This window comes from Ochotona curzoniae, unplaced genomic scaffold, assembly GCF_017591425.1.
Source record: "Ochotona curzoniae isolate NIBS_2020 unplaced genomic scaffold, NIBS_Ocur_1.0 contig_3498, whole genome shotgun sequence".
Classification (NCBI taxonomy): domain Eukaryota; kingdom Metazoa; phylum Chordata; class Mammalia; order Lagomorpha; family Ochotonidae; genus Ochotona; species Ochotona curzoniae.
This window is the reverse complement of record NW_024465885.1, coordinates 14,435,119-14,454,840: the sequence shown is the minus strand read 5'-3', so window position 1 is coordinate 14,454,840 and position 19,722 is coordinate 14,435,119. Positions and strand designations below refer to the sequence as shown.

Sequence of the window (19,722 nt, the reverse complement as noted above, 5' to 3'; positions counted from 1 at the left end):
TAATTGTTTCAGTTGGTCTTTCTCTAATTAGAAGTGAAGTCTAACCCCCTTTAGCTAGCTAAAAAATTAAGTTTCATTTAGGATTTTCTGTTCTGGTTTCTATCAATTATTCAAACTAGTTTGTATAAGTTCTTCTTAGAAAATTAGGGAAACATTCTTTTGCACAAGTCTAACTTGCGGTTGGCATTTTTTATTCCTGATTTTGGCTAATAAATGTTAACTCTATCTCTCACAGTAGCACCAAGGATAGAAGGCAACTAGCAATATGCAAATGAAAATGGTCTTCTAAGAAATTATATTGTGATATAATATATAAGAAAAATTACCATGGTAGCCATATTGAAGTATTATTAAAAAAACAACAACACATTCACCAGCATTCATCTCCAGAACTTTTTTTATCTTTCTAAAGTGAAATTGATTACCAGTTAAACTCCTCATTCCCACTTCTTTTTGACAACCACCATTCTATAAGAGTACTACAAAAAGTCCAGGGAATGGGCAGGCATCATGATGCAGCAGCTAAATCCACTGTTTGGGACTTTGGTGTCTCATATGAGCATCAGTTCTTGTCCTGGATGTTCCATTTCTCATCCAACTCTCTGCCAATGCACCTTAGAAATCAGTGAAAACTAACTCAGGTGCTTGGGCCCCTGCACTCATGTGGAATACCAGGAGGAAGCCCCTGGCTGCTGACTTAAGCTGGGTTTGATTGTGGTAGCCATGGTAGCCACTGAGGGAGTGATCCAGCAGATCTGAGACTTCTCTATCTTTCTCTAATTCTTTCAAATGAACAAAATAAATTTTTAGTTTTAAAAAATAATATAAGAAAAGTCCATGGAAAAGAGAATTAAAAGATGCTCTTATATTGGTAAAAAAGATCTTTTCAGAGCCATGCTTTATTTTGAACAACTCTAACTCATGTTAAGCAAAATCATGCTTGTTCTTTCATATATGCCTTATTTCACCTAACATAAAAATTACTATCTTATTTCTCCATATTATTTCAGAGAGATCAGGGATGCCTGAAGAAAACTATACCATGAAAAATGAGTTTATCCTCACAGGATTTAAAGATCACCCAGAGCTGACAACTCTGCTGTTTGTGGTGTTCTTTGTCATCTATCTGATCACCATGGTGGGAAATCTTAGTCTGCTGATGCTCATTTCAAAGGAGCAGTGTCTTCACACACCCATGTACATCTTTCTGGGCAGCCTGGCTCTTGTGGATTCCTGCTGCGCCTCTACAGTCACTCCAAAGATGTTGAAGAACTTCTTTTCCAAGAACACAGTGATATCTCTTTATGAATGTATGGCACAGTTTTATTTTCTTTGCACTGTTGAAACTGCAGACTGCTTTCTATTGGCCGCAATGGCCTATGACCGCTATGTAGCCATATGCAATCCACTGCAGTACCACACCAGGATGTCAAAGAAACTTTGCATTCAGATGACCATAGGTGCCTTCATAGCTGGAAACTTACATTCTATGATTCATGTAGGGCTTCTATTTAGGTTAGCATTCTGTGCATCTAATCAGGTTAACCACTTTTATTGTGATATTATTCCTTTGTACAGGCTCTCCTGTGTGGATCCCTATGTCAATGAGCTGGTGCTATTCATCTTTTCAGGCTCAATTCAGGTCTTCACCATAGGTAGTGTCTTAATTTCGTACCTCTACATTCTCTGCACTATCATCAAAATGAAATCCAAAGAGGGAAGGCTCAAAGCCTTTTCCACTTGTGCTTCCCACTTTTTGTCTGTTTCATTGTTCTATGGCTCTCTTTTCTTCATGTACATTAGGCCCAATTTTCTTGAAGAAGGAGATAAAGATATACCAGCAGGTGTTTTATTTACAATAATTGTTCCCTTACTAAATCCTTTCATTTACAGCTTAAGAAATAAGGAAGTAATAAGTGCCTTGAGAAAAATTCTGATAAAAAATAATCTCAAAAAAGTTTGAACTAATCACATTTACTGCAACTTAGTGATTTAGATGAAGCAAAACTTCTATGTTAGGAAATGCCCAAATTTCAAAATGTCAATTTATCCAAATATATTCAAATTAAACAATACTATATAAGGGGATGATATTGAAATCAGTTCTTATACTAAATCATACAATTAAAAAATGTAAAAACAAGTTTTAAACTCATGTGACAACTTGGAATTTTTCCAAGTTCATGGACTGTTCCAGCATCAGACATGATGATTAGAGCCTGAAAAACAAGAGAAAAATCGTAAGGGAGACATTGCATTAATTTTCATGAGCATTCCACCAAGTGCAGTTAGAGCATCAGCTCTCCAGCTAAGTTGAAGAGCGTTAAGTTCGTGTGAATCTTCCACAAATGACACCGACTACAACCAAGAAAACCAAAACTGCAACACATAATTTTGAAGAAGCAGTTTTGGTAACATTTTGAGTGATATTATTGTAATTGGAAAAAGTGAAGAAAGTGTCAGATGACAGAATTATGTTTTCAAATAGAAGTTATTTAGTTAAATGACAAATGCAGAATGCCCGTTTTTCCAAAGAAATGATCATTACAGAGTTTGAATACCCCCAGGTTTGCATAAAGATAGAGTAGCACAAAGCCCCAAGCAAAGTCAGACCTCACCTAGAATATAGAGGGTCTTCACTGGTGATGTGTTAGTCTATGTCACTGCTCTGCTCCTCCTGAGTGGCAACGTAGAGACTCATTCATGTGGATAACAATCATGGGCCAAAATATGGAGACACAAAAAAGGCATAAATGTTAAACCCATAAGCACGCCCTATATGGAATAAATTCCTTTTTTCTTTTCACTGTTGCAAGCTTGAAGTTAAATATGACTACAATCTCTGATGTTAATGTGACATCATAAAAGAATTATTAGTCATTCACTTAATACATACAGTTATAATCCTTAACACATTAATTGGGGAAACATTGTTCTAAGGGCTGATATACATCAGTAGACAAAATATGAGTTTTTCCACCTACTTTAAGAAGGCAAAATTGCCATGATCTTAATTACCCACTTTTGGATCAAGGACAATGTGTATTATATAATGGAAAAACTTCCCCTTCTGCTTTTAATTGACATTCTGTGGTCACCTTTAGATTTTTCAGAAGGCAACTGTCAGGTTTTAACAGTGCTCCAACATATCCAGTAGCAAGAAGATTACTTCACAAAAAATATCACCATATTAAAACCATGTGGGAAAGACAGTATCAACTCTTGAATGCAAAACAGGTAATTAGTATTGCACTGTGACCTCCCAGAAAAGTTAGTCTAATTCATTCTTATTATGTTCAGACATCCCAAGATTTCCATGATTCTTTCAAGTTAAATCCTACAAATTAAGCATTCGCCCAAATCCATTTCCCTCTTTCCATGGCTTCCTGTGAATAAATGTTTGCACTGAGAAAAGCTGTCATGTTGTATACAAGCTTGGTAGAAGCTGTAATCTTCTAAAGTTTGAATCTATTTAAATCTGTTTAACTCTGTTTAAGTCTTCATGCCACCATCACTTTAAGCATCTGCTTATATGTTTAAATACCATGCTATACCATCAGTTCAAGGATCTGCTTGTCTAGGTCTCACAAGGCTGAGAATCTGCTAGGTCTTCCTGTCTTGCTTTCCCTAAAATTTTGAGTAAATATAAATATTCCTGATTTCTTTCCCCCATGTCCATCAAAAATTGGCTATTGTTTTATTTTTTAAAAGACATGTGCACTCATTTATTTGAAAGGCCAAGCAACAGGAGAGAAAGATGAGAGAGAGAGAGAGAGAGAGAGAGAGAGAGAGAGAGAGAGGAAGAGAGAGAGAAAGAGAGAGAGAGAAAAAACATCTTTAATCCACTGGTTTACTCCCTAAATGACCACAGTGGCCAGGTCTGGACCAGGATGAATTCATGAGCCAAGAGTTCCATTCTGGTCTCTCAGGAGTCCAAGTACTAGGAGACCAGCTACTGCTTTCCCAGGGATATAAGCAGAAAGCTAGATTGAAAGCAGAGCAGCTGGGTCTTAAAACTGGCACTCTGATACTGATTTCAGCATTACACGCGGACCCTTAACCCCTGCACCAAATCATCATCTCCTGTTACGATACTTCCTCAGCAACAATGCTTCTTCAGGGATTATCTGTCGAATACTATGAGAATGTCTATGATGGCATATTAATTAATATCATACAATTACTCCATGTTACATTAAAAAAGATTAACATCTGAACCAGTTTTAGATATGATGATGCAGCTCATACTTCATGCACTTTAATATTGATAATCCTGACACAGTATTTCTCAGGCTGAATTACCAGTTTCCTGGGTCTCCAGGATTTGGTGGATTAGAAAACATTCTTCATGTCATTGTTCTCGGGATAACATTAGTCTTCAATATCTGCCCACTGCTAGCCCCTGAAAGGTGCTCTGAAATTAACCTTTCTTTTTGAAATAGGTTTGCTTTCTCTGTGAGTCTCTCTTGTACCTAACTTAAATTGAATAGCGACAGAAGCAAAAGTGAAGCTGCTGATACAGTTGAGAAATAGAATGGAACAGCTGCAGCCCTTTGATCTCTACAGTCACACTCGCAAATTTCAATATTCCTTTTAATGTAACTCTCAAGCTGTATTTTTAATTCACCAAAGTTCCGTTGCATTAGAATGGTTTTTAGCAGTCTCTTTGTCTCTCCTGGTCTAATAATAATGCTTTTTTATATGGGCTTGTGCCACATGCATATATATTTATAATTGCCTTATCTTCTTGTGTAATCAATTCTCATCAATATTTAATGTTCTCTCTCTTCCTTCATTTTTAAAATTTGAAGTCTGCTTCATCTTCTATAACTTATTTTGGTTTCATCTGCACACTTTTGTTTTCCTAACCTTGCATTTTCCATTTGTGTCTTTTACCTGTAAATTGACTTTTTTGTAGATGACATAGTTGGGTCTCATATTTTTATTCTTACTCACTTGGACAACTTGTGTTTTTTGACTGGTGAATTAATCCAATTACATTCAAGGTTAATACTTACAGAAAACTTAGCTGAAGTAAGAAATAAAGCTAAGTTTCAAAAATAATAAAATTATAGATGAATGAGGGTACTACAACTAATATCATAGAAATATCTGAAATCATAAGAGTTTTATGAAAAAGTATGCACCAGAAATGTATAACCCAGAAGACATTTATAAATTACTAGAAACATACAATCCAATAAGACTGAATTGTGATGAAATAAAAAGCATCTGAAGACACTGACAATGACTAAAGAGATTGAATCAGTAATCAAAAATTCTTATGAGGAAACATCAAGAACTTCACTGGTGAATTCTCTCAAATATTTTAAAGAATAATTAAGGATAATCTTGTGAGGACTCCACTCCCCCTCCCCCCACCAAAAAAAAAGAAGAATACTTTCCAGTTTATTTTCCAGGGCTCACATTGCCAAGTAATACAGCCATACTAGGACACTACAAGAAATGAACATGGTAAGACTGATATCTTCAATAAATCCACAAATGAATCAATCTCACATAGAAAGGTTGATAAGCAATCATTAAGTTGGACTTAACCCTGGGATGTAAGAAAGACTCACAAATGTAGCAAATGTGTTCATTAATGTGATTAATAAAAACACACATGATTATAGATGAAGAAAAATTTAATTTAATGAAATTTAATATCTTTCAGTTCATGCATTTGAACATCATGGCAACTGAAGTTAATAACAATGTACCATATATTTTAAAATTGCTACAACAATAGATTTAAAATACTTTTACAATAAAAATAACAGTAATATAAAAAAGACAAAATAAGCAAATGGGACTACATCAAACTAAAAAGCTTTTATACAGCAAAGGAAACTATTAACAAAGTGAAGAAGCAACCACCAGAATGGGAGAAAAATTTTGCACACTACACAAATGTTAGGGGACTAACATCCAGGATCTACAAAGAGCTTCAGAAATCCAGGGACAGTTAAAAAAAACAAACATGGGACCCATGGGCTGATGGGCTGTCTGACATTGTCTGTACCAGCAATGTTGGCACACACCTAAATTACAGCCTGATGAAATTGTAACTCCTTGTGAAGGAATGTGCTGTTGTGACAGCATGAGGAAAATCAGTCGAGGATGGGGTGGGGATTGGGGAGAAGAGAATTGCAGACTATATAGAATTGTACCATAAAATTTAAAATTTAAAATAAGAAAAAAAATTGCTACGATAATAGATTTGAAACACTCCTACTACAACAAATGATGTGTGAGGTCACTCATGTTATAATTAACTTGACTTACCTAGTCTGCAGTCCATACATGTATTCAAATATGCAGCAGATTGTAAATACATGCAATTGCATTTTGATTAAAAATGTTAATAGATTAAAATAAGGTCCCTTCTGAGATAAAGTACTACTATCTTTAATTTTTTTCAAAAAATGGAAAGGTGCTCCAGTTCAACCTCTGTTCATATCACAACTTTTCCCCTCTGAGATAATCACTGCTAGCCTGGTTTTCACTTTGTCCGTGAAACTTTTCCAGCAAATTCAGAGGAATGAATTCTTTTCCTTTTAGGATTTTATGTCAGATTGATGATAAGGACAAATGGTATAAATTTGAGTGAAAGATCATCAAAACAAAACCCTTAAAAACTTAGTGGGCATTTGCCTTATTCTCTGGCTCTCAAGGGATAAGTTTAATAACTCCATTTTTTTTTTTTTTTGATGTTCAGAGGGTTGAGACTCTTAGGCTACATTCTGTTGAAAATGTTAAGTCGATCCTCTTGGAATTATGAATTTTTGAAACATTCTCTACCTATGGAATAAACATCATTTCATTTCATTCTAAATGAGTAAAAATTTAGAGCTGGATCTACATTAAAAGTCAACACATATCCAGCATTCCACTTTTCTTCACAGATGAAGAATTCAAGTTCTTTCTTCCAGTAACATGAACCTCTGAAAACATGTGCTTCTCTACCTTCTTTAGGAGTTTTGTTGCTAAAAATCTAAATTTTCAACTTTTTAAGATCTTACAGTTTTACAAAATCAAAAAGATACTGTGTAAGCACCAGAAAAATGACTGTCATTCATTTTTTTAATCACTTCTGAAGGCAACAGGATCAAATAATTTTTTTTAAAAAAAGAAACAGAATAAATGAAAACACATTTGTAGTAATGATAGAATGGATTAATGAAGTGTCTGAATTTTTTGGATAATATGCTTTGTCATATAATTTATCAATCAAATGAAACCGAGTGTTTCTCAGGGGGGTTTCTCCAGCAGGCCCCTCAGACAACCAAGGATGTGAGGCGGCAGTGTCTGCTGCAAGAACCACCAGGAACAGTGTGATGGAGCATATCCATTTATTGTAAAGTGAGCACAACATACACAGCCTGGGAAAAAGGCAGGCAGAGGGTGTTCCCGGACGTCCTCCCACACAACAATGACACTGTAACTGGTTAGAACACATATCTCTCTGGGTCCTCCAACCAAGTCACAAGTCATGGTCTACATGGCTCAGGTCACACATTTACCATGTGTGGGTGGCAAATACGCTGTGGGTCACATTTGACTTCTTAGAGTTGTTTATCAAGGATGTCCCAGCACAGCTCATCCAAAGACAGAGAAGAGAGACTGGAGTACAGTCCCCCACTCTCACACTCCTGCCCAGTGAACAGGTCAGGTTGAGGTCTTGGTTAGCTGAAACCATTCCCAGGGGATTTTCCTGGGACACGGTGTGCCATGTACGTAGGACCTCCCACATAGGCTAAGCCAGCAGAGATCCAGAGCGATCTCCCACAATTATTAGCCTCCACAATAACATAGTGATTAAAACTTTTGTGTTGATCATTCCTTACAAACTGAACTTGAAAGAGATAATTTGAAGGCGATATCATTTTAGGGAGCTTGCTATTATCCATTTTGGTCTAGGAGAAATGAAATATTAGTATAAGTCTTATTTCTATTTGAGCAATTTTAATCAACTGGAAAAATTAAAGGAAATTTTATTCTGTGACTTTTAGATGACAAAGATAGCACATACAATTAAAAAAAATCTAACGTCATATATTTCAAGAACTATTTTTTAACAATTTTTCTGAAGTTTTTACTCTTAGCCCTATTCTGAAATTTAAAGGTTGGCAATTTTTTCAGGAATCTGAAAGAAACTGTACCTATATTTCACCAAAACACTTCTCTTCTATTCCTGAAATGTAAAATGTAATCATGGTCAGTGTATATTCAAGAAACTATCAATCTGGAAATTTGTTTTTAAAAAAATTTATTTATTTTTTTATTGGAAAGGCGTATATATAGAGGAGGAGAGACAAAGAGAAAGATCTTCCACCGGATGACTCACTCCTCAAGTGACCACAATGGCTAGAACTGAGCCAATCCAAAGCCAGGAGCCAGGAGCTCTTCCAGGTTTCCCACGTGGGTGCAGGATCCCAAAGCTTTGGGCTGTCCTTGACTGCTTTCCCAGGCCAGGAGTAGGGAGGTGGATGGGAAGCAGGGCCGCCAGAATTAGAACTGGCGACCATATGGGATCCTGGCACGTGCAAGGCGAGGACTTTAACTGCTATGCTATCGCGCAGGGCCCCAATCTGGAAATTTCTAAGGGTCAACTAGCGTTCTAAAAAATATATAACACAAAGCAGGCATCCAATAAAAAAGTTACTCAACATATATGAATATTAAACATTACCCAATTAAAAATTTGTTTAAGAATTCAAAAATGAAAGTTTGAGAAGTATTCTGAATTTTAACAAATAAAACTTTAGAAGATCATGGAAACACTTGACACTTTTTAGCAAGTGACACTAAAGAGATACTATTTACCGGGCCCAGTTCAATAGCGTAGCAGTTAAGGTCCTTGCCTTGAACACACCTGGATCCCGAATGGACGCCAGTTCTAATCCCAGCAGCCCTGCTTCCCATCCAGTTCCCTGCCTGTGGCCCAGGAAAGCAGTTGAGGACGGCCCAAAGCTTTGGGACCCTGCACTTGCGTGGGAGACTCGGAAGAGGCTCCTGGCTTCGGATTGGCTCAGCTCCAGCCATTACGGCCGCTTGGGGAGTGAATGGACAGAAGATCTTTCTCTCTGTCTCTCCTCTCTGTATATCTGCCTTTCCAATAAAAAAGACAGAGAGAGAGAGAGAGAGAGATACAGTTTACGATAGAGGCAAGCAATCTAAAATTTACATTACCATTATATGCCTCAGTGGTTTGAGATGCATGCAAAAAGGTCAGCAAATTAATAATATGTACACATGTCAACACCATCATCACAGCAATGGAATCAGCATATATGTTGAGTAACTTTTTTATGGAATGCCTGCTTTGTGCTACATTTCTTTCGAAGGCATCTAACATCCTGATTTGCATTTAACACTTTATTTTATTTCATTTTTAATATACAGTCATTTATTCATGTTCAGCCCTTCGAATTTCCCTAATTCATTTTCATGAAATTTGAACATTATGCACAAGAACATATGAACACGTTTAAACTTCATTCATCATCAAATTTATTACATACTGTGGGAGTATTTTGGTACATTTATCTTTTCTCATCCATCTCTCTTATCCTCATCTACTCACTTCACTCTCACTGCTTGCTTCCCACTAGTAAAAATAATTTGTAGACAGCACTCTTTTTCCCCAAGGCATTTTATTGTTTAAGAGCTAGCTCTATTATTATTGGGATTGATCAATTTATTTTAAAAATGCAAATAAAGATTTTTTTAGAAATGTTTAAAATTTATTTTTTAGTTTTATTTTTGATGGTGTTTACGTAGTTTATCAGGGTGGGAAAGGTCGAGGATCAGGAGATAGTGGGTGAGATACTTGTTTCACATTTTCTTATTCTTCTTCCTGTATATGGGGAAGAGAGGGATGGAACAGGAGAAACCATACCCAGCCTCCCAACCATCACATTGCCCAGGGGATGGGGAACTGCCACCTGATGCCATCCCAGGTTCCCTACTGTGGAGCATTTTCCAAGGGTTCTGCTCACGTGCTTTGATAATTCTGAGATACTGCTGATAGCACCACTCCATGGATGAAGAAATCCTTCCAAGGTTGAGTGTCTGTCTTAGTCCACCAGGTCTCCATTGGTTCAGAAATTTGCTGTCAGGCTTCACTGGGATAGTTGATCAGTTTATTCTGCCCTCCATCTTCAGCAAACCAATGAGTGCTGTGGCCCAGCCCAGCCCTGCCCAACACATGCTCTGCCCTCATGTACACCATGGGGAGCCACAGCCCAGTCAGAGCAGCTCCTAACCCCCCACTGAACTGGCCACCCAACTCTGGTTCCTGTGCCTGCCAGCATGTGCAATGAACTGGTCCGGTCTGCCTCACATCCCATTGAGAGCTTGTATACATCATTGGGCACTGAAGCCTAACTCAACCCAATCAACTCCACCTTCCAGTCCATACTGGTGCCAGTGGGTGCCACCACCTATTCAGCCAGGACCATTTCCAGTCCTGGTTCTCATGCTCACTAGTAGGAGTTGCAGCCCATCAGAGAGGAGCCTATTACCTCCCTGTTGGACCCAGTCCCTACTCTGGATATTGCAATCTTCAGGTGATTCTGCAGTCTAGCTCAACAGGACTTGCCTCCAGTTCCAACATTCACCAGCTGATGCTATGGCAAACTCCAACCAGCCTGCCCTTATTCTTGTTCATGCCTGTACCAGTGGATACGGTCAGTTAGCCCAGCCTCGTTCTCCCTCTAACCCAATTCACATGTAGGCCAACAGCTGTTGTAGCCCTGGTCAGCCTGGGGTACCCCCAGGGGTGTACACCCCTGGTGTACCTCCCACGCTCACCATCACGAGCAGTGGCCCAGCAGTAGAGTCCCCACTACTTCCCTATCAGGCTCACTGTCCACATCCCCTGCCCTGTTCTTGTATGTGCTGTTGGGCACTACGGTTCAGTCTGCTGTGGCATGCCTCACCTTGGCACTTGCTGGCTGGTGCTATAACCTGGCCTAGCCTAGTCTGCCATCATTCCAGCTTGCACTGGCTGGAGCAACCACCCGCCCAGCACAGTCATCTCCCAGACCTGGCCCTAATGTGAACTGGTTGGTGATGTGGCCAGATCCAGTTTGTTCTGCACCCCATCTTGGTTCTCATAAGGCCACTGCCTTATGAACTGCCTTATGAACTGATCTGCCGCTGCCTTATGAACTGCCTTATCCTGGCCCATCCCCATACCTGAGCCACATTTTTAATGGTAGGTCCTGTAACTTGGTCTGTTCTGGGCTGCTCCTTGTTTTGGTTCTTGTGCTCACCTACAGGAACTGTGCCCTGACAAAGCAGATCCTCAAGCTCCTCTATTTGGTCTCCACTCAGTGGCAGATCTCATGCACACTGGTGGGTCCTTGGCCAGAGCTGACTTAGTCTGCTACCTCCTGCCCTGGCAGGAACAGTAACCTTGCCCAGCTGGCCCATACCCAACCCAGTTCTTACTGTTGGGTGTTACAGCCCAGCCACACCTAATCCACACCCTGACGCAGCTCTCATGTAGCCCAGTGCGAATAGAAATCTAGCCCATCATGTCCTATATCCACTCTGGCTCTCGTGAGCACCAGTGAATGGTGGAGTCTGGCCCAGTCTAGAACCCCCAGACCCTGTCCACACTTGAGCTGAGGGACACTGCAGCCATGTCCAACCCAGACCATCACCCCCATTCTGGCTGTCATGCTCACCAGTGGGAATCACTACCTAGCCATGGCATCCCCTTAACTCCCTGATTAGGCCTGTTCCCAGCCCCAGATCTTGCATATACCACTGGTTGTTCTGACCCAGCTCTGCAACCCCCATCCCCTCTCCTTAACCTTTGCCTCTGACGCGTCAAACCAATACCCAGGCCTAAATCACATGCTCACCAGCGAGAGCAATGGCCCAACAGAGGAATTTTCCTGGTTCCCCCACCAGACCCATTCTCAGACCCAGATCTCACCCTTGCCGGTGGATGATAGGCTATCCCCTCCATCCTGCATACGTACAAGTGGTGGATGTTGCATCTCAGCTCACCCTACACCATATTCTTGGGTGTGTCTGCAGGTGATGCAGCCTAGACCAACCCACCTGTACCGGACCCCAGCACCCATGATTGTCAGGAAATTCCATGGTCATGCCTAGCTGAGGCTGTCACTACCTCCAGCTCTAAGCGAACCAGCTGAAACTTCAGATTATAGGGGTGGGCCCACACATCCCCTACAAAATCTGCCTCCAGACCCAGTTCTCTTGCATGCTGGTTAGTTACATCACCCAGCCTAACATTACTCGTAACCTGTTTTGACTCTCCTTGGCAAATACTGTGATCTAGCCCTGTCAGGGAGGCCCTTACTCCTAGCTAGAATTTTATTATAATTAATTATACACAGCATATTTAACATTTTAGTCATATTAATGTATATTATTCAGTGACATTAAATATGGTTAGAATGCAGCAATCAGTGCATTTCACCTCCAGAATGTGTGCATTTTCTTTTTTTAAAGATTTATTTTTATTATTTTTTCATTGGAAAGGCGGATATACAGAGAGGAGAGACAGAGAGGAAGATCTTCCGTCCGATGATTCACTCCCCAAGTGAGCGCAACGGGCCCATGCTATGCCGATCCGAAGCCAGGAGCCTCTTCCGGGTCTCCCACGCGGGTGCAGGGTCCCAAAGCTTTGGGCTGTCCTCAACTGCTTTCCCAGGCCACAGGCAGGGAGCTGGAAGGGAAGCGGGGCTGTGGGATTAGAACCGGCGCCCATATGGGATCCCGGGTGTGCAAGGCGAGGACCTTTAACCACTTGCGCCACCGTGCCGGGCCCCTGTGTGCATTTTCTTAACCTGAACTATGTATCAACAACAACAGCAGTGCCTCTAGCAACTATCACTTAAATTTCTATCTATGCAAAGTTGATTACTGTGGCTGCTTCGTTTAAGATGAATCATAAAGTACCTGTTCTAAGCTGTCTGGCTTATTTAAGTTAGTATAGTCTCTGCAAGTTTCATCCATGCTGTAACTTGTGTCAGAATTTCATTCCTACTGAAAGCTGAACAATCATCATTGTGCGTATATGCCTATTTAATCAATACGCAGCACAGCGACATTTGAGTTGTTTTCAGTTTCTGTCTACTGTACAGAATTCCTATATGAATGCTGGTTTGCAAAAATAGTCACTGAGACATTATGAATCACTGTACATACAGTCAATGATCTTGAGAAAAAAACTGACTCATAAATTATGAATCATCTTTAATCAAACAGAGCTGCTTCTGACCTTGAACATTTTTTTCAAAACTTTCAATATCATCTTTTTGCATCTAATCTAATGTTTTTTCTCAAATTACACTGGAAATAATGATTCATTGCCAACTGAAAAAAATAAGATTTGTTTAGAGCATATTGTAAATTATTTCTTCATATTTTTTTCTGGGAAGACAGAAATGGCTTAAAAACCATACTATGACAAATACGTTTATACTCATAGGATTTATTGATCACCCAGAGCTGACAACTTGGATGCTTGTGTACTCTGTCCTCTATGAGACCACCGTGAAGATGAATCTTGGTTTTGTGGCCTTATTTCTTACACACTGCCAACTTGGAACACTAATCTTTCTGGGCAACATAGCTCTTGTGGTTCATGTTGTGCCTCTAAAAAATATTGGAAAACTCCTTTTCTAAGGACAGAATGATATCGCTCTATGATGTATTATTTAGCATTATTTTGTTTGCACTATTGAAACTGCAGACTGCTTTCTGTTGTCTGCAATGGCAAATGCCTGCTACATGGCCAAGATGTCAAAGAAAATGCATTCAGATGACCATAGGGACCTTCATAGTTGGAAAGGTGCACTCCATGAAACATGTAGGAATTTTGCTTAGGGTAGCACTCTGTGTATCTAATCACATTAACAACTTCTATTTATATATTACTCCTTTCTAAGGACAATCCCACGTGGATCCCTATGTCAATAAACTGGTCCTATTCATCTTCTCAAATTAGACTGAAATCCCTGTTGACACTGTCTTAATTTCTTACCTCTTCGTTCTTTGCACCATTGTCAAAATGAAATCCAAAGAGGGAAGGGTCAAAGCCTCCCACTTTTTGTCTGTTTCATTGTTTCATGGCTCTCTTTTCTTCATGTACATTAGACCCAATTTGCTTAAAGAAAGAAATGAAGACAGACCAGCTGGCATTTAGTTTACAATAGTAGTTCCTGTATTTAATCCTCTCATTTACAGCTTAAGATATAAGAAAGTAATAAACATCTTTTTTTAAAGATTTATTTATATTTATTGGAAAGGCAGATATAAAGAGAGAAAGAGAGACAGAGAGGGAGATTTTCCATCTGCTGGTTCACTCACAAAGTGGCTGCAACGGCTAGAGCTGAGCCTATCTGAAGCCAGGAGCCAGGAACTTCTTCCGGGTCTCCCATGTGGGTGCAGGGTCTCAAGCCTTTAGGCCATCCTAATTGCTTTCCCAGGCCATTATCAGGGAGCTGGATAGGAAGCGGGGCCGCTGGGATTAGAAATGGCACCCAAATGGGATCTTGGGCACATTCAAGGCTAGAACTTTAGCCACTAGGCTATCATGCTGAACCTGAAAGTAATAAATATCTTGAGAGAAATTCTGAATAAACAATAATCTCATGAAACTTTGAAACATATTGAATTTATGCATGGTAACAATTTTTTAAGTGTAGCAAAGCTTTCAAGTGACATTACATGGAGAAAATGCACAAATTGCAGACATATAATTAAAACATACTGTGATGTAAGCCAAGTTGCACATATAAGGGGGAAATGTACAGAAAGAATAGACTGTTATAAATCTAAACTCAAAATGTTAATAATCAAAGCAACCTGAATCCAATTAAGAAACAATGTACAATATTGTCAGACTTATCTTCTAAATCTAATCAAGAAGCAACTTAAAATATTGTCAAGTTTATGGACAGCATTGCTTTCATGTCTGTTGATATCCAAAAGACATCACAAATATAGTGTATTTACTATTAGCAATAGCAGTAGGAGAAGCATACATTATTGAGTTACAAAGGTGCAAAAACATGTGATTGTTGAATAGTAGATAGATCTTATCTAAAATAATTGTTCTTTTCATCATTGCCAAGCATCAGTTAATGAAGCATGAGTTTCACAAAACACTTAGTTTCTAATTATTTCCTCAAAATATGTAGGAGGTATCCAAAAAATTGAAGGAAAATGGAAGTAGACAGATTTATTTTTATACAAAAACAAGTTGGGCTACAAAGCATTACTTACCAGCTACTGGACCATTGAGAAGCCACTTCAAATAACAGAAAAATACTTCCACCACACCTGACATCTTCATGATTTGAATTTACCTCCAAATTCTCTGAAAGACAGCTAATGGTCAGGGTGTGGCAGTGCTCCAGGATAGCCAACCATCTAAGGCTGACTTCAGGTGGAAAAAAAAAAGCAGGAAAATATACAGTATTTCCAACTCTCACATTCATAAAACCACTTTCTTTCTACAGACTTGAAGAAATTCCAAACCAGCTCAGTCACATATACTCACTCGTCAGGATTTTTTTGATTGTTTCCAATTGAACTCTGTCAACTGAGAATTTGTCTGATCATGTCTATATCCACGCATGCATGTTTGAATGTGTATGCGTGGGTCTGTCCCAAACCATGGCACGGAGCACCAGTGTCATGTTCTAGAGATGCTCTTTCCAAACTGTGGTCTATGGGACTTTTGAACCCATTTCAGCCTTTACTTATCCCTTCGTGACACCATTCCTTTGACATCTAAAGCTATGTTTAGCTTCTACGTCACCTACATATTCAGTCTCTCTTGCTCCTTCTCTGCTAATTTCTGTATAAATTCTCTAGTCCTCTTCCACTCTGGGTCTGGGAAATATTTAAAAGAATTCCTTCTCACAAGTTGGTTGCTATATGCTAAGATATAATGAAGGACACTGAATATATTTACAGGTCCATAGATCCCCAAACAACTTCAAGGTTTCAGGGCCATCCTATCTCCAGAAAAAACCCTAGAAAATTAAATCACTGACCTCTGTCTCAGTGACACATTTTTTCAAGCCAATGCCCATTTTCCCAATTCATTAAATCATTCTTTATAGAATAGGTTCTAACTCTTAACATCATTACAAGGCTTCCCAAACCGGTTCCCATCTAAAATGCAGCAACAGTCACTGAGCAAAATATAACTATCGATAGGCTCTATTGAAAGGAGGGTACAGTTTATGTGAAGAAAAACTCATCAAATGAGTATTTTTAAAATCTTTACCAACATTTAGAAAGCAAACAGAAGAAGAAGCTTGTTTAGGACTCTATTTTGGGAAGCAAAACTGGCCCAGCGCCATGGCGCAGTGGTTAAGGTCTTCACCTTGCACGCCCGGGATCCCATATGGGCGCCGGTTCTATCCCAGCAGCCCCGCTTCCCTTCCAGCTCCCTGCCTGTGGCCCGGGAAAGCAGTCGAGGACGGCCCAAAGCCTTGGGACCCTGCACCCGCGTGGGAGACCCAGAAGAGGCTCCTGGGCTTCGGATCGGCATAGCATGGGCCCGTTGCGCTCACTTGAGTGAATCATCGGACGGAAGATCTTCCTCTCTGTCTCTCCTCTCTGTATATCTGCCTTTCCAATAAACAAAAATAATAAAAATAAATCTTTAAAAAAAAAAAAAAAGAAAAGCAAAACTGAGACGGATCGTGGACTTTGATCCACGAGGAGAGACTGCACCATTGTAACGGAGAAGCGTATGAGGATGATGAGCAGTGCCCCCAAGGGGGTGTCCAGTGTCAAACCTCTTCTTGGGCTGGTGGCTAAGTCCGTGCCGGCACTGCATATGCAGTAGTGGATGAATGAGTGAAGGACTATAATCACAGTACATTCACTACTTCCTATTATTTTTAAGATTCAACTTTAGTAGTGTTTTAAAAGTTAAATGAAGAATAAATGCAAATATAAATAATAAATAACCAAAAATGCAAAAAAAGATAACTTGTTAATCCAGTGGCAATTGCTTACAAAAGAACAATACTAATAAATAAACTAAGTACATTAATTCACATTTTTTAAAAAGTCATATATAGACGGAGAAGTAGTGAGGTAAGCACTATAAAAATCTTCCTATATTCAAAAAAACAATGGAAAAATAGTTGAGAAAGTTCATTTTCAACAAATATGTTACCATATTATTAACCCTGATCATGCTATTTTACTTGAAATTATTTTTATCTCTGTATTTTGTGTTTTATTTTCACTGGTGAATCATTCTCAATTCTAATGTACAAGAGAACAAAAACTAGTCAGTCTTGTTTAAGATGTTAACAAGAAAGCCACTTCCCTTTCATAAAAAAATGTTAATATGGGTAAGAAGTATTGTTAAAATAGTATGACAGTTTGGAGAAATGAGTCACACACTGTGCTGATATTCCTTAGAGATGCTTTTTACTTGATACTCTCTTTAGAAGGTAAGAAAAATAAAACACATGAGCTAAAAGAAAAAATGATCAAGACAAAGATCTAGATATTTCTACTTGGAGAAAGAAAACTGTTGGGAATATTTGGAATAAGTTCTTATATATAAATACTTACCTATATGGAGCTAGTTCTTTATTAAGCCAGAGAGTAAATGTGAGAAAAGTAAGCAGTCCTTTGGCTGTGACAGCAATGGGCATGTTAGGGCATTCCACACGAATGTAGACACCCAAGCTCAAAGGTGGGGCACGTTTTAAACGTTTGCAAAAAATCTAAACACAGACCTAGTGAGTTATTTTTGGTACTAAAAGTAGGAACAAAAGAGAAAGGAAATTGATTTATTCCTACCAGGAAGGCAAGTATGTATGGATTTCTCTACTGCCAAGAGGAAGAAGTAATGTATTTTGAGGACATCCACAGTAACATCATCAAAATAATTCTCCATCTATATAGCAATTACACACTCTACCATTAGTATGTTACATGAGACAAACATGGTGAAGAGATTTTACCATTCCTGCTAAATAAGAGCGGTATGATTGATTAAGTGTATCATTTAAGGGCTTGAGGGAGGGATAAAATGTGTGAGGCATCCATCTTTAAAATTATCTACATGTTAGGGAGTAGGGAGGAAGATGGCCGACGTAGGAGGAAGGCTGTGAGTGAGCGTCTAGTGAGAGAGGGATAGAACGCTACAGAAGCAGCAAAGAGGAACAGCAGGGAACCGCAGGGAGAGGTCCGTGAAGCTCCCTGGGACAGTGTGGAGCTAAAAAGATCCACACAACTCGGAAGAACAACAAGAACGGAGCAGGGCAAAGGCAGAGAAACTGACATCCCACGCCAGACCTGCTGAGTCACTTTTGAAAACGGCCTGACGGGAGACGCGGCCAGCTCGGAGGCGGGGAGATCAGGGGGATCGTCCCCAGCGGGAGGCCCTCAACAGCGGCGGAGGCAGACTGCAACGGCCGGACGTTTGGTGAGCGGGGGGGGGGGGGGGGGGGGGGGTTGACGTGGCAGCCTTCGCATTCCTCGACCCCTGCTGAGGTTACAGCCTCTGAGATCACGGGGCAGGCAGCCTGAAACTGTCGGGTCTTTGCCTTAGGAACTACGCTCAGTGGTGTTGGTGGCTGAAGGGCCCCTGGGAAGGCGCCTCGGTTGTTCTTGCGCTGAGGGGGCCAGTGCGGCTCGGTGCGCAGAGACAGCTGGCAAGGGTCTGGAGTCCCCCACACCCTGCCTGGTGGAGGACCGGGAGGACTCTGAACGCTGCACCGAGCGGACTGGGCGGCCCCGCCTGCAGCAGCCGCCTCCGCAGCGCAGGTGTCAGGTGTCAGGAGACCTCTGAGATTTGGAAAGTGTAGCGCTGTGTGTCCCTGACACGCAGGTACCACTCCCATAGAGTGAACTGCTCACTCCTCGCCTACCATCCCGCAGTTCTGAGTGTGGGTGACCCACCAGGAGAGATCTGAAAACTCCAGCACCATACTCACACGGTGCGAACCTGCCGTGAAGTCATTATAACAGGGCGCCTGGGCCACTCCTCCGCTAAGGGCCTGTGTGGGGGAGCCACACGGGAGCAGGGGCTCTGAACACCCACACACCACGAGTGGTGGATTCACTGCACAAGAGCCACGCCTGGAAAGTGCCTCACCCACAGTCCCGTGTGTGGGAGACGCACCAGGTGGGCTCTGAAAGACCCTGCAGTCCCTGACACGGAGAACGCAGGGAGAAAGCACATAAAACCTTCTAAGCCCTGTGGATTCCCGTGCAGGGGGCACACCCAGAGAGCGCCTCCATCCCTCCACGCCCTGGGGTGTCACACTGGTAGAAGAGGTGCCCAGAGTGTGCCTGGAATCCACTGGGCCCCCAAGGTGGTGCTCTACAGCCCCGGGCCCTGAGAACGCACCAACGGTGCCTTGAAAACTACCACGCCTGGCAACACCACGCCTGCAGGCTCCAATCTCTACAGGAAAGCACCTGACGGCCCCTCAACACACGGGTCCATTTGCCCCACCAGAATACACCAACGCAATGGGAAAAACCACCAGAAAGAGTTGTGCTCCAGATGAAAGAGCCAGCACCCCACCAAACAAGGGCCAAAAGCCATTATCAATATCGACGATACGAGATGAAGACATGGACGTGTTACCAGCAAAGGAATTGATGAAAATAATGCTAAAATTTCTCAGAGACGTGGACACAAAGCTGGAAGACTTCCAGAACCGCATAATCACCGAAATACAA

At 40.7% G+C, this 19,722-nt stretch overlaps 1 protein-coding gene and 1 pseudogene across 1 annotated transcript; both read left to right on the top strand.

Annotated features, from left to right (window-relative positions):
- The first annotated feature begins 1,021 nt into the window (after positions 1-1,021).
- LOC121156947 (olfactory receptor 5K1) lies at positions 1,022-4,868 on the top strand. The gene is made up of 2 exons (XM_040980925.1): positions 1,022-1,957; positions 4,812-4,868. Exons 1-2 carry the CDS (start codon positions 1,022-1,024, stop codon positions 4,866-4,868), a joined length of 993 nt encoding a protein of 330 aa, XP_040836859.1.
- Positions 4,869-10,636: 5,768 nt separating this feature from the next.
- Positions 10,637-14,272, top strand: LOC121156946 (annotated as a pseudogene).
- The last annotated feature ends 5,450 nt before the right edge of the window (positions 14,273-19,722 follow it).